This window comes from Squalius cephalus (assembly GCF_949319135.1).
Source record: "Squalius cephalus genome assembly, chromosome: 9".
Taxonomy (NCBI): domain Eukaryota; kingdom Metazoa; phylum Chordata; class Actinopteri; order Cypriniformes; family Leuciscidae; genus Squalius; species Squalius cephalus.
This window is the reverse complement of record NC_137130.1, coordinates 28,607,995-28,623,959: the sequence shown is the minus strand read 5'-3', so window position 1 is coordinate 28,623,959 and position 15,965 is coordinate 28,607,995. Positions and strand designations below refer to the sequence as shown.

The following is a 15,965-nucleotide window of genomic DNA, read 5'->3' as shown; positions in this document are numbered from 1 at the left end:
AGTTCCAAAATGGGCGTGTGCCCTGATGTCCAGATCAAGCAGACAGGCTGTGCCCATCCATACAAATTTCAGAGGGAGAGAGCCAGCGAGAGCTGATTGCAATGTAAGCGTCTGGTGCTGTCAGCAGCTTTAAATCACACTGGCACTCCACAACAAAAAAACAAAAAAAAACAGAGAGCTATTGTGCTCCCGAACAATAATGGTCAATTTATACACTGGAGTCTGCTTTCATTTTGTAAACACTTATTAAAACAGGTATATTTGGTGGTATAGGGGGAAAAAAATAGAGATCCTCTATGAGAATTGCCATTGTTCTGTGTAATTTAACTCCGAAATGAAAGCTTACCCCTCCGGAGTTTGCCAATGGTGGCCGAGGTTCACTTTCACGAGGCTGCCGATAGTTTCAGTCCGATCTCAACAGTTTGTGTGGCACGTTTTAGCTGGGATTGTTTTTTATATCAGACACAGTGTAATTTAGGCCTTGCAGAGAGTTTGTTATTGAAGGATAGGGAAGTTATAAACTATAGCTACTGAGCTGACAGCAAACCAAAGCACTGTTGCTCATTTCACATGTGAATCAGTGTCACGGTGTGTTGCAGAAGAAGACACGAAGATGATGAGTAAGTTCCAACATGAAGTTTAATAACAATAATCCAAACAAAGTAAGAATCAGGCTGGATAATAAGACAAAGGAAAACAGGAACTAAAGAATTACAAACTAAAAGTCCATGCCTACAAGTTTAATGAAGGGTGGAAAAAAAGTAAATCATGTATGAAATCAAGTCATCTTCATTTATATAGCGCTTTTAACAATGTAGATTGTTTCAAAGCAGCTTTACAGAGATAAATGTATAATTTAAGGTAACAGATTGTTTTGGCTTTATAGCGGTTCTTTAATAAAGTTATTTTCCATCTAAAGTTAGTTTTGATTGATTCGCTTCCGTCGCAACGATCATTTGTTATTAAATTAGGGGCCGCTAAGACGACACCATTCCCTCTACACACACTGTAAAATATTTCCAGGATTTCACAATATATAACTGTAATATTTCACAGGTAATTACATTATTACCACTTCACAGGCTTTAACTGTTATATTTCACAATATAATACCGTATTTAGACTTTTACTGTGAAAATAATGCAGGCGCGGGGCTTTTACAAGAAACTACTGTGAATTCCGTCATTTTCGCGCTGCAACTGCGTCATCTGAGCTCCCTGGTCTGATCTCCTCCATGGTCTCACTCGACGGATTCAGTGCGGTAAGTGTTTAATTTCATACTTTGTCAATTTGATGACTGTTTTTAATATGAAATTGCATGTTATTTAAAAGTATGAACCAAATTAGCGTTAGTTAAGTTCTGTTTCATGTTTTTGTAACTTAGCTGGAGCAGATTCGCGTCTAGGTTTGAGCGCGCAAATTTGAATGATCAGACGTTGGTTGTGTTAATAAGTGTATTAGTAGTACCGTATTAAGTTATTAACTGTGAGGCTTCACGTTAGCTAACTTACACCGTCAAAATTGAACTTTAGCTTTGCTTAATGCTTTTCTTAGTTAACGTTCGTTACTCTAACAGCGTTCTCTCTTTTCCCACAGCATTTTTCTACCACCGGGAAATAAAGTTATAAGGTAAGCTGTGGCCTTAATGTGTGTATTATGACAGTTATGATCAACTAGATACATTATAGTGTTGTGGATTTGTGCAAAGGTGGAATAAATTAATCTCAAATTAGTAACGTTAGCTAGCTGGGCGTCGTCCATATTTTTCTGCCGTGTGTGAAACGGAGCAGCCGTTGTCTGTCTCGTCAACAGAAAAAATAAAGTGCATTTTATTATAAAAAAAGATATAGGAAAATAAATGTGTTTATCACTGAATTAGTGGAGCTTCGTTAGCTGTGCTATTCTAAAGTAAAACAGGTCGACATCTGGAGATATTAGGAGCCATTTTGTCTGTGAACGGGGTAATAATTCTAGGAGGAAGAGTGCAAGCAGAAACAGCCACATGGAGATGGACTGGCAACAGGCTCTTCCTCCATCCTCTGCAAACAGTACGTGTAAATGATGTAAATTGTTGTGTGCAAATGCATTGCCTGGGTAAATCACACACATCTAACTTACTTTGTTGCAGGACTATTCTTGACTGTGTGTTTGTGATGTAAATGTTTTTCAGTTGCTGTTAAGTTCTTTAAATTGTTGCTGTTTAATTGAATCCAAGTAATGTCACCTTGTTAAAACTGAGCTAACTTTAGTTTTGCTCAGTACTGCAACAGCAGTGACCCACTGAAGGTGATGACTGGGAACTGAAACCTTTTTAATCCCACTTGAATTAAACTAACATCTTTCTTCTGTCTTTTTGTTTATATGTGCTTCTTGGGCATCAACCCAGAGACAGGTACAAAATCAAAGAGGCAGAGAGGACACATAAACCAGCAAGTCTGTACACTGATCAGGAAGCTCATTGACTTTGAATGGATGTCAGTCTAATGTAAGTTGTGTTCCAACTTCAGAACAGACTAACGAAACACTGTCTCTGTTTTAAGCTAGAATTAGTTATGCAGTAAGATGTTTACTTAATCTATTAAACTTTAATAATTAAAGGGTTAGTTCACTCAAAAATGTAAAGTCTCTCATTAATTACACTCCCTCATGATGTTCCAAACACATAAGAATTTTGTTCAACACAAATTAAGATAATTTTAAGAAGTCCGAGAGCTTTCTGATCCCGCTTATAGACTGCAATGTTATAACCGCTTTCAAGCCCCAGAAAGGTAGTAAAAACATTGTTAAAATAGTCCACGTGACTACAGTGGTTCAACCTTATTGCTATGATGCGACGAGAATACTTTTTGTGCGTTCCGCACTAAGTATTTTTGCATCGCTTCATAACATTAAGGTTGAACCACTGTAGTCACATGGACTATTTTAACAATCTTCACTACCTTTCCGGGCCTTGAAAGTAGTAATAAAATTGCTGTCCATGGAGGAGTCAGAAAATATCTTAATTTGTGTTCCAAAGATGAACGAAGGGCTAACGTGTTTGGAATGAGGGTGGGGTTTTGGGTAAACTATCCCTTTAATCTGTTCTATGAGTTTAGACAGGCTGCAAAATGTCTAAAATTCATTGTTCTTATGTTTATTTGAATTAAACATGCCTTTTCAATGTTATAGGTTATTGATAGGTTAGAATAAAAACGTCAAATTTACAGACGTACTTTACAATAGTTTTAAGTGTAAATTTACATCACATTACTGGCTTACTGAGTTGCATTATGTACGCATGTCATGTAATTTTTGCTTAACCTCAATCATGTTACTTTCAGAGTCCTCTGGTTTGTTGATTTAATATTAATTGATATAGTACTATTCACATGATTTATCTGATTTATCATGAGTTTTACAATTGTAATTTCTTAAATTGTACACATTTTAGGATTAGTTTTACAATGCGAGTACCATACTTGCAGGTACTTGCACCACAGAGTAACTTAAACTTTTTGTCTTTCTTATCTTTTGTAGATAGTGGACAGAACCCATACTATGCAGGTGCCTGCTGCAAGGGAAGGAGCGAGACACCTGCAACCCTCTCTTTTCCCACCTTTTTGTCTTTTCTTCCCTCTCTCACTCTCTCTTCTCTCTCTCCTTCTTTCTCTTTTCAGCTCCTACGTTGTGAAGTACCATTATCACATAGTAAACACATGCACAGTGCACACACATAGACACACATTCCTGTTACCCAGTGTTCATTCCTGTTACCCAGTGTTTATTCCTGTTATTAAATTGTATTTTTCAAGTACCATTATCACATAATGGTAAACACAGTAAACACATTCACACACATATTGACAGACATTCATGTTACCCAGTGTTCATTCATGTTACCCAGTGTTCATTCATGTTACACAGTGTTTATTCCTGTTATTAAAATGTATTTTTCTTCTAAAAAAATAAAAGTTAAACCATTGTTTTTATCAGTTTTGTTTGGTCCATCATTTATGCTAAATCACAGTATAGACATGGTTAAATACAGTAATTCTACAGCAGCTTACTGTTAAATTACAGTAATATGATAGACTAACTGTAATTGCACAGTAAAATACAGTAATTATACAGCAGCTTACTGCTAAATCACAGTAATATGACGGCATAGTTATTGTGAAGTCACAGTAAACAGCTGTCATTTCACAATTATTTACTGTAAAAATGATACGGTAACTTACTGTGAAAGTCATGCAATTATTAACCTGCAATTTATTGTAAATTTACAGTGAAATAATTAACAGTGCAGACTTTAAACGTGAACCTGTGAGAAACGCTGATGGCGTTCACATGCGCATTAAGAATTGGTTTTATAGTTATGTGCGTTTGAATATACGCAGGTTTGGAATTCCCTACAAACCAAGCCTAAACAAAGTACTGGTGTTTCCTTATAGTTTTGATTCAGAATTTTATTTTATTTGATCAATTCGGGGTAGATACGCGAATTGAGTTTCCCGACAACACTTTATCTGTAGAGTGGTAAAGGGATCCTCCATAGGGAGAGAGTAGTTGGCACTTCAGCACTGCGTTGTCATCGAGTCCAGGCGAAGGGCCTTTAAAGGGCCTTCATACGGCCTGGATCCGGCAGGCTGCAGGAAAACCTCGGGATAAACAAAAGACACTAAAATTAGCGTAGATGCCATTCTTCTTATGATGTAACGAGTACATCAGGATTTATGGGAAGTGTTCCCGGTTCCAGCTGACCTGATCTATGCAGCCTAACATTGAATTATAGAAGTCTATAATGTATTATGTGAATGCTAGGTCAAAGAGATGTGTTTTTAGTCTAGCTTTGAACTGACAGTGTGTGTCTGCTTCCCGGACAATGGTAGGAAGACTGTTCCAAAGTTTTGGTGCTATAGGAGAAGGATCTACCGGCAGCAGTCGATTTTAATATTCTAGGTATTATCAACTGGCCGGAATTTTGAGATCGCAATAGACGTGAAGGACTATAATGCGTTATAGTAGGCTATATACATATAGTTGAATTAAAAATATGAACTTTTTAAACAAAGAAAATTATAAGGTAAACATGCTGGGGTTTCTCCCAAGGTTTTTCTCCATTACTCTGAACACACCTGATGGAGTTTTGGTTCATTGTCACTGTCGGCTTTGGTTTGCTCACTTGGGGTTTAAAACACTCAATATTCAGTAAGAATATCGATTTGACTATACTGATTATCAGATGATAACAAAACTTGAACTGTTTAGCTGCTTTATTGCTGAATCGATCAGTATAAGCTGACACAATTTGTTTAAAAATGTAACTTTGCAACTTCGACACTTTCATTGAACTGAACTGAATCAACTGTCTTGAGCTGAAACAATATAATTGTCTTCTGTAGAGCTGCTTTATTGCTAAATTGAGTTTCATAATTGATGAACTTGGCAAGATTGACGTTTATTGAACTGGGATGAATCAACATTGAACTAAATTGAGCTGAATAATGACACTTTTTTGTCTTCTGTGGAGCTGCTTTAGCTGAATTGAATCCATTTCAAAACATTTTCATTGAGCTGAATAATGATACTAGCATATTCTGTAGAGCTGCTTTATTGGTGAAATTGAAGTAATTTCATAACTGATGAATTTTGCAACACATGTTTATGATTTGGCTTGACTTGTTTTGATTAGTCTTTTTCTAAATGAAACCCCCCATGTAGAAGTGTCAGTTTATAATACTACAGCATTATGTGGGTAAGAGGAAATGCTTATAGATGACTTTACAGTATTTGACAATGCTGTTAGTTAAGCGCATTCCTCTTCCCTTTGCAAATTAATCATAAGTGTTTGACCTGGACCCCCTTTGTGCCTCTATGAGGAAATGCAACTGTTTTAAAGTAGTTTCATTCATTTCTTTAGGAACTTTAAAGACAAAACTTCCTATACACACAATACCTCAGACATAAATCCGCAACAGTATGCTATTCAATTCTTAGAGGCTCAGGAAGCTGAAGTATTGAAGGAAGTTAGCAAACTGAGCAAGAAAGGTCAATAATCATCTAACTGGAAAGTTAGTGATGAATATGCAACATACTCAAGCAGGTTTTGCAAGTTTACTAACTTGATCCGGTTTATTTATAGGGCACGTGAATAGGCAAGGCAAGTGAAGGATTAGGGGCATTAAATAACATTATCCGCTTTTTTGCTTGAAAACCTGATCAATTCCTCTTCTTCTGTACTCTGCGAGGCCTGCTAGGTAACATGCATCATCATTTTTGTATTATTTAGTCACTTTGTTTGCTTGTAATGATCTTAAAATACTGAGTCTGCAAACTTTTTTGGATGGTTATGGATAAATGAATGTGAATGTATTTCATTCCAGTCTCCTCTGCCTCATGAGTTGATGTCCTTGACAGTGAAGGCAAGGACGGCGCTCCCTACATTTCAGCACTCTGTAATATGTGAATAATCTTCGCAAAGCTACTTGTTCAGAAAAGGTTTGAATTCACATGAAATATGAACATGTGGTGAAAGGTAAGCATTTTGGCCTATGAATGTGTAAACCACCTGTGTCAAATACGTTCTCAAACCAGATAGATTTATTGAATTTAAATGAAAAAGACATTTTTTAAGACATTTGACATAAATAATTATTAATTAGTAAGTGTTTAATGTCAAATGTAAATCAGCCTGTTTGAGGTTTTAAAGGAGAAGTTCACTTTTAAAATGAAAATTCTGTCATCATATACTCACCGTCATGTTGTTTCAAAGCTGTATGAATTTCTTTCTTCTGCTGAACAGAAAGGAAGATATTTAGAAGAATATCAGTAACCAGACAGTTTTTGGGTCCCATTGACTTCCATAGTATATTTTTTTCCTACTATGGAAGTCAATGGGACCCAAAAACTGTCTGGTTACTGATATTCTTCTAAATATCTTCCTTTCTGTTCAGCAGAAGAAAGAAATTCATACAGCTTTGAAACAACATGAGGGTGAGTATATGATGACAGAATTTTCATTTTAAAAGTGAACTTCTCCTTTAAGCTTCTCTTTAGTTGAATTCTATTTTATCTAAATATCTTTTTTGGATATATTTAAGTGATAGGCCATGATACAGATGTACCACTATTAACACTGTCTAAATACTATAATTAAGTCTTCACTTGATATTTGAATGGACAAATAAATGCTGAATTCATTTGATTTTATGCCTTTAGAAACAGGCCCTGGATTTGAGGACTGTTGAAACAAAAGAGGGTCAAACTGCTTCATCTAGTGGTGACTTCATGAGATTTCCCATTTTCATGAGATTTTCATGAGATTTCCCATTTTCATGAGAACAGTTCACAGTTGAAACGACAGTTGCAACCGGTTTTAGCTGTTTAGGAAAGTACATTTCCACTGAACTAATTAGCTGTAGTATATCGTCAAGAGTTTGACAGTGATAAAATGTCAGAATGTGAAAATTGATTATTTTGTGTTTATCGTAGACGAGCTTGCTTTGAAAACTCAAACAGAGAAAAAATTCCATATGGGTTTTTGACGATTTGTGCTTTTCATATTAGCTTTGCATTCTTATGTAGCCTAGCCTATATTAGTAGTGAGAAGTAAGGTTAAACATACGTACTTAAGCCTATATTGTGCATGCTACATAGTTTGTAGTTAAATTAATTTAACTGCTTATGAAACTTGGCAGTCTAATATACACTAACTCGCTCAATAACTTATGGTTTTGTGATTATCTTTAGATTGATGCAATGTAAAGTAAATATAATTTCTTCACATGGCCACTAGATGGGGGTAAATAGATATATAAGTCTCTGAGGCTCTACATGAGGAGGCCAGCAGGTTTATGAACTGGAGTGTTTGTGTTGTCTATGTATAGTGCGATTTGCCTTTCATAAACCAACGACACATTTTCTTATTTTCAGTAATAGCTTTTTGTTCATAACATAGAGCCCTTCAGTCATGTCAGACAAAGGAAAAGACGTCGATTTAACAAGAGCCAAACAAAATACGGGAGTCTGGCTGGTGAAGGTTGGTGATTTACAAAGTTGGACACTTTATACGGTAGACATGAATGATAGAAGGTGGCTTTTAGATGCTACAAATTAAACCTTTGGAAGGCTAAGTCTTCAACGAATCCTTGAAGTATGTAAATTAAAGAGTGCTGTGGTTTAAACCTTCCCAAAAAATGAAGTTGGTTGTCAGTAGGTGAGAGATGTAAACAACAGGATTCAGAGAAACATGGAAATCAGTTTAAATTATTTTAATCATATTTTTATACAATCCTCAGTTTACACTCATTTGTTTCGAAGCATTTAAGAAGAGCAAGAAATAAACATTGACCAACTACAAAACCCAGGTTAACAATTAAAAAAACAATAGACAGTGTGCCTTTTTTTTTTAATCTCAAAGTTATGTTTTGTAAATCTTTTATATTAATACACAGAGTCATCAGTGATTATACCTTGTAGCTCTTGTCTTATTGTTTAAATTGATGGTAGTAAAACTTCAAATTGGGAGGCGTTTTAAAGAGAGAGGTATGCAAGTGATCAGATGTCTTAGATTAACATTGAGGGATGGACCCAAGCTGTAGCCAAAGACGAGAATTATTATTACTTTGTGGTCTTTTTTTAAACTTGTTGTAGCAAGTAACCAGCTAAAAACAACCCTGAAAACCATAGCAATGTGCAAAGAACCACATTAGCAACAGCACAGCAATGCCATGGCAATCTCACACTACATGTATCATCATTGAAGCAGGTTTACACGCATTTGCTTCAAACATATAGTTGAATTAATAAACTAAGGCAATATTTAGTTATACTCACACAAATATGAGGAAACAATAGATAAATTGTCTTATTCACTTTTCTTTAGGTTCCCAAATATCTTTCTCAGCAATGGGCAAAAGCATCTGGGCGAGGAGAAGTAGGCAAACTTAAAATTGGGAAGTATGGAAGTATTATTTTTAAACCCCCTTCAAAATGGAAATTATTGTCTGGAATCTTTCTACTCATGCTTTTTTCCTGTCTTCTAGAGCTCAAGGAAAGACTGTGGTAAGTTTTATTAATGTTTTTAAAGGCCGGTGGAGGGGAAGTATTTGCTCCTCATGTTTTATTCAGATGTCACAGTTTATTTGCATAATTACTGTGATCAGACCCTGGGCTGGAGAGAGAGATCATTTGATGATGGTGCTGTTGCAGACACTGATTGATTTGTTTCCTCAGGTGTCTTTCAATCTGAGTGAGGATCTGACAGTTGTGGAGTGCTCTGGGGAGAAGGTTTCGTCCGTGCGCAGCCCTAGAGAACATCCCTTCACCATGCAGACGGTGGGAGGTCAGAGCCTCGCTGTCTTTACAGAGAGTTCTGGTCAGTATAACGATGGCCTCTGAGACTGTGAAGACTAATTGGTTTAGGAAACTGTCACCTCTATGTCCAAGATCGACATAAACGGTTAAGTGAGAGTTGTAGCCATTCCTCATTATTTACATTTTTACATTTAATCATTTAGCAGACGCTTTCATCCAAAGCAACTTGCAAATGAGGTGAACAATAGAAGCAATCGAACCAACAATAGGGCAACAAGATGTAAGTGCAGTGACAAGTCCCAGTTGTTATTAATAATAATAATAATAATAATAATAATAATTCGTTACATTTATATAGCGCTTTTTCTGAGACCTCAAAGCGCTTTACATAGATGGGGGAATCTCCTCAACCACCACCAATGTGCAGCATCCACTTAGATGATGCGACGGCAGCCATATTGCGCCAGAACGCCCACCACACACCAGCTTACTGGTGGAGAGGAGACAGTGATGAAGCCTATCAGTATATGGGGATGATTAGGAGGCCATGATGGACAGGGGCCAAGGGGCAAATTTGGCCAGGATGCTGGGGTTACACCCCTACTCTTTTTCGAAGGACATCCTGAGATTTTTAATGACCACAGAGAGTCAGGACCTCGGTTTAACGTCTCATCCGAAGGACGGTGCTCTTTTGGCAGTATAGTGTCCCCGTCACTACACTGGGGCATTAGGACCCACACAGACCACAGGGTGAGCACCCCCTGCTGGCCTCACTAACACCTCTTCCAGCAGCAACCTGGTTTTTCTCAGGAGGTCTCCCATCCAGGTACTAACCAGGCTCAGCCCTGCTTAGCTTCAGTGGGCAACCAGTCTTGGGCTACAGGGTTAATCTAGCACAGTGCTTCTCAAACCTGTCCTGCATACCCCCCACCCCCCGCAAGAACCAATGAGGTTCATTCTCGCGTTACGCAGCACGTTTGAGCTTCAGCAAGAACCAATGAGATTCATTCTCATGTTACGCAGCACGTTTGAGCTTCAGCAAGAACCAATGAGGTTCATTCTTGTATTACGCAGCACGTTTGAGCTTCAGCAAGAACCAATGAGGTTCATTCTCGTGTTACGCAGCACGTTTGAGCTTCAGCAAGAACCAATGAGGTTCATTCTTGTATTACGCAGCACGTTTGAGCTTCAGCAAGAACCAATGAGGTTCATTCTCGCGTTACGCAGCACGTTTGAGCTTCAGCAAGAACCAATGAGATTCATTCTCATGTTACGCAGCACGTTTGAGCTTCAGCAAGAACCAATGAGGTTCATTCTTGTATTACGCAGCACGTTTGAGCTTCAGCAAGAACCAATGAGGTTCATTCTCGTGTTACGCAGCACGTTTGAGCTTCAGCAAGAACCAATGAGGTTCATTCTCGTGTTACGCAGCACGTTATGAAGTTTGTTCTTGTGCATCAGTCAGGTTCAAATGAGTTTCTCTGATCAATGTTTATATGTGAATAAAAGCCTAAATTAAAACTGTTCATCATATAAAGCAATCGAGTCTCTTTAACCGGACTAAACAGCTCAATTTACATGGATTATTTTTATGATCTCTTTATAAACTTTTTAAAGCATTAAAGTGGAAGTTGCGTAGCTGTCAATAGAGGGACAGAAATCTTTCAGATTTCATAAAAAATATCTTCAATTGTGTTCAGAAGATGAACGAAAGTCTTACAGATTTGGAATGACATGAGGGTGAGTAATTAATGACAGAATTTTAATTATTGGGTGAACTTACCCTTTAGCGAAAAAGATTCGTCCTTAGCCTTTTCTTGACAACTCAGCAGCTCGGGTTGAGTTAGGAAGGTCCTTCCACCAGCAGGGAACAGTCAAGTTAAAGGTCAGTGGAAGTGATTTTGTGCCTCTCTGGGATGCCACCACAAGGCGCCGTTCACTTGCAGAACGCAAGCTTCTGGGGGGCACATAAGTCTGAACTGTTTATATCCAGTCATAAGTCTGAAGCATGTAAGTCTGTGTTTATATCCAGTAAGCCGTTACATTAGCCAGTCCAAATAATTGGATGATATTTAATCATAAATAAATCAATAACTGCATGCCCGCTTGGCTGATTAACAGAATTAATCATCCTTCTGAGGGTGGCACGGTGGCTCAGTGGGTAGCACTGTCGCCTCACAGCAAGAAGGTCCATGGTTCGAGCCTGCCAGGAGTCCTTTCTGTGTGGAGTTTGCATGTTCTTCCCATTCCAAAGACATGCAGGTTAGGTGGATTGTTGGGGTCTGAGTGCATGTGAGTGTGTCCCAGCACTCTCAGTTAGGAAGGGCATTCGGTGTAATACCTGTGCCAAATCCAATATGTGTGTGCGGATAATTCAAAAAAAGACTTGTTAAAGGATCATTTAAAAACATTTTTTAATGTGCAAAATACATTTTTATTTAACACATTTGCTTGCTTAATCTATTTAGCAGTTTGTTTTTTGTACATATTATTGCTAGAATAAATTTTATACTAGCTCCTTGTTCTCTAGATATTGAAATCAGCATCGGCCACAAAAAAAAAAAAAAATTAAAATTCAGTTGGCAACAACTAATTTATGTAGAACTGTAGGAGGTTTAGGAGCCTTCACTGTGATTAACTTGACAGGATGCAACAAGTGAAAAAAGGCACATTAGCATTCAAATGTTTTTGAAAGGAATCAATACTTTTATTCAACAAAGAGACATTAAATTGATCAAAAGTGACAGTAAAGGCATTTATAATGTTACAAATGATTTCTATTTCAAATAAATGCTGTTCTTTTGACCTTTCTATTGATCAAAGAATCCTAAACAATTGACGATAATAACAAGAAATGTTTCTTGAGCATCAAATCAATGATCATTTGACACTAAAGACTGGAGTAATGATGCTGAAAATGCAGCTTGACAAATATATTCAAATAGAAAACAATTATTTTTAAAGCTGCAGTCCGTAACTTTTTAGGGTTAAAAATTATCCAAAATAATGTTTTGAGCAAGTACATAACCAGCCAGTGTTCAAAACTATCTGCTTGCCTTGGCTCGATTCAAAACGGTAAGCTTGTAATAATGTTTTTAATTCCAGTGGTACTGGTGGATTTCCGCGGGAAAGCATGTCTTTGCGTCATTACGTCACATCTGTACACATAAAGAAGGAGTCTCGGCTAGTAGGCTATGAGTGTGTGAGGATGTTGGAGGTGGAGATTTATAGCCTTTTCTCACAGCACTTGATATAATTAAACTTATCAATTTGATGGCGGATCCAGAAAGGTTCAAACGACAATCACCAATGACAACTGGAGATTCACCCGTTGTAAAATGCAAAAGACTTCGGAGTGGCTACAGAAAAAAAGAGACTGCAACCGGCCCATGCGAAAACAAGGATAAATATCAGAAGGGCTTTTGAAAGATGGCGTGAACTCAGTGTTTTGAAGGGGTTTAGAACGGACGCAAAGACGGCTTTTTTTTCTGCTGGACAGGTGAGAACCAGTTCTAAGGAACGTTCATTTGTTGGTATGACAATTAGAAATTAGACTGCACAGAAATGGAAACTGAACTACAGGTAGCCCTAATACACATTAAATGTAGTCACACAATGCTGATGTCGTTAACATTAACAATTTGGTAACAAAGTATAATTTGCGCGGTTTGACGTGATATAAGCGATCGTTAGATTTAATCAGCGCGATTTCCTGCAATGCTTTTTTCCCCTTAGTTGGTCAGAACAAAAGTGGATGTTAGTTACTCGTTCAATGACATTTTCCAGTGAAAATTCTTATGTTGGTCATACTTCCAAAAAGTAGAATCTGTGATTGTGAATGACAGTTTCCACACCGGCGCGGCGACTGACCGCCAGCACATTCTCCTCAAAACACTGGATTCATCCGCGCTGTGCCGTGCAGAGGCACAACCCACGTAAAGTTGATAATTCTGCGAATAACTGCAATTGCAGATTTCGATCAGAGATGGTGACAAAGAGGAACAACTACAGACTGCAGCTTTAATTGTAATAAGATATTTTACTATTTTAATTGTATTTTGCTGCGACTGTATCATGCCATGCAGCATTTTATCGTTCATTATGGACAGACAAATTCCTTAAAGCTGGAATCATTGAACACTGTATTAACTTGCGGACTTGAAGGGCCATCCTCTTACTTCCCATTGCAAGATGACAGATCTAGATCTTTAATAAGTGACCTCACTGAAGATCGCTGTATAACTGCAGCACATATGCACAGCTTAATAATTGCAGTCTTACTGATAATCACACAAGGCTAAGTGCAGAATTGCAATCATTGTGTTGTGCGCTTTTGTTCACTTATGATATTTTTTTTTCCAGTTGTCTGCTTAGCGCTCACAAGCCCCGGGTATTGATTAAGTGGTTGCTTAGCAACAGGTTGGCCACAGAAGTTGGCAATGAATAGAGGCTCTACTTGTACAGTTAAAAGCTTTTTCTGGGGGTGGAAGGGTAACAGTGTCTTTTTCTCAGTAAGTTATGAATTGAAATGGTTCAAGGTATGAACAGCTCTCTATTGGCTAATGCTTGCATAAACACTTTTCTTTGGTATTAGTTTCTTTTTTGGTGTTTAAGAGGACATAGAGGGCTATTTGAGAGATGGAGGCCATGCAATCAGGTAGCAGAAAGATCACGTTTTTGTATTTTCTATCATAAAGGCCAAAACAAAACCTCCACAACGAGGGTGTGCATGTTTAGAGATTGATTTGAACTGCACATCTATGTGTTTTAATAGTAGTAACCCTAGCTGTGATGCATGTGATTAAGACACATGTGTCCTTGGCTTTAAGCTCACTTGATTTAGAGAGAGTTCGGCCAAAAATGAAAATTCTGTCATCATTTGCTTACACTTATGTTGTTCCAAACATGTAAGACTTTTGTTCCTCTTCGGAACACAAATTAAGATAATTACAATGAAACCTGAGAGATGTCTGTCCCTCCATTGAAAGTCTGTTCACACAAAACTGTTCAAAACATTCATAAAGAGATTGTAAAACAAAGTCTTCTGAAGATACACAATCGCTTTATGTGATGAATAGATTTAATTTAGGCTTTTATTCACATATAAACATTTATCAGCGAACGCACATCGAGAACTCAAAGATGGTAAATGCAAGCTCAAGCCAGTGAGGTTCATTCTCACATGTCAAGTTTGTACAGTTAAGATTTTCGGTTTATTTGAGTGCTCTGTTTTTAACAAAGTCTCTCAGATTTCATTAACAATATCTTCATTTGTGTTTTAAAGATTAACAAAAGTCTGATGGGTTTGAAAAGACACGAGAGTCAGTAACTGATTGCAAAATCTTCATTTTTTGGTCAACTATCCCTTTAAGATACACACAGCCTTGTGTTCTGCAAAGCAATGTATCGGCAGAGTTTGGGTAAATAGTAAATGTTTTTATTATTATATAACCTCTCATTTTGAGACAGACTTCTGTAACAGCTTTTCAATGCTTGCTGTTTTTTGAAGCAGTCGATCTGTCAGAAAGCAGCAGCGTATAAATGGACCAGGTGCAGCGGTGTGTGGAGGAGCTGCTGAGACTTTAAGCTTTTTTTTTTTTTCTTACTTATTAAGTCCTTCACAATGATAGGTTGAAGAGGCAGCTTGAACTGATTGACATGGGCACTTAAAGCCTCCATGTTCCCAGGTTAAAGTTAGACTCAAAGAGTTGGACTCTTGCGCATGTGCGCTACTCTTTTGAAAGTTGCGAAAGCTGTTTTCTGTGCACACAGTAGCGCCGATTTCCATCTGTGGCTTGAAATAGAGATGTCGCTTTTCAGCTTGCACAAAAGAGTCACGTGACTGGTAATCAAGGCTGGATGTTGGGGCTTGAGAAGGTAGTTTTTTTTCTAGATATGCACAGTAAACATGCAGTAAGAATGTTTAATGCATTTATAGCAGTTTCTTAATCTGAGTATTAGTGATAGATGGTTTGGTGAATACTTGTTGAACATCAAAAGTCAGCACGAAGATATGCAGGCTTTGTTTCTCTCAGCAGTTGAGAGAAATAACTTGCCTTTTTCTTATTCCAACTATTTACTTTGATTTGTTCCATCATGCTTTTCTTTTACAGATGGCCTTGACTACTGCCCATTTCACGTTGTTCTAACATGGCGATGTGCCTCTATTCAAGCTCACACTTTGAAAAGTACATAAGCAGGAATTGTATTCTTTGCTTTCTCTCCATTGTCTCTATGTGTGGATGAAAAATTGGTCTCTTAAGGGCATATGAGTCCTTGAAGTCACATGTTCGCCTGACCATTAATTTTGATCAAATTGAGAGGGAGCCATTAGTCATGCCTCCTTGGGAGCACACGATGAGAATCTTTGGCTTCTTTTTTTATTTTATGTAGGAGTCTTATTTGCCTGGCAATAATTGGATGTGAGACTAATCCATGAATATTTCAGCTGTTAATGGATTTCTTCCATTTGAAATAAATGCTCCCGCTTACCAGCACCCTCCCGCAGGTTTCCAGTCCCCTGCTGGCAGCGGTTTAGAAACACATCAGATAGTGACGGTGGCTAATAAGCCCTGCTGTGTCTCATCAAATATGAATGACTGATATCTGCAATTAAAAAGAACCCTGTTTTGATGTCCACATGACAGACTGTGGAGAGTTGTTTCTTTTTT

At 37.6% G+C, this 15,965-nt stretch overlaps 2 protein-coding genes and 1 long non-coding RNA gene across 3 annotated transcripts in view; 2 read left to right on the top strand and 1 right to left on the bottom strand.

The window, feature by feature from the left end:
• The window catches only part of enox1 (ecto-NOX disulfide-thiol exchanger 1), a 456,290-nt gene that overhangs the window by 238,681 nt on the left and 201,644 nt on the right, over positions 1-15,965 (bottom strand). The gene's annotated exons all lie outside the window — the stretch shown is intronic.
• gtf2f2b (general transcription factor IIF, polypeptide 2b) overlaps positions 1-15,965 on the top strand; it is a 29,877-nt gene that overhangs the window by 1,357 nt on the left and 12,555 nt on the right. Inside the window, exons 2-6 of the mRNA XM_079880925.1 lie at positions 6,363-6,514; positions 7,937-8,017; positions 8,864-8,937; positions 9,024-9,042; positions 9,214-9,355. Of these exons, the coding sequence (XP_079737051.1) occupies positions 7,949-8,017; positions 8,864-8,937; positions 9,024-9,042; positions 9,214-9,355 (304 nt within the window). The 5' untranslated portion in view covers positions 6,363-6,514; positions 7,937-7,948. The remainder of the gene's footprint in view (positions 1-6,362; positions 6,515-7,936; positions 8,018-8,863; positions 8,938-9,023; positions 9,043-9,213; positions 9,356-15,965) is intronic.
• Positions 1,004-3,970, top strand: LOC307163981. The gene is made up of 5 exons (XR_013822177.1): positions 1,004-1,056; positions 1,147-1,261; positions 1,597-1,629; positions 2,387-2,485; positions 3,517-3,970. It is a non-coding gene; the product is annotated as an uncharacterized lncRNA (long non-coding RNA).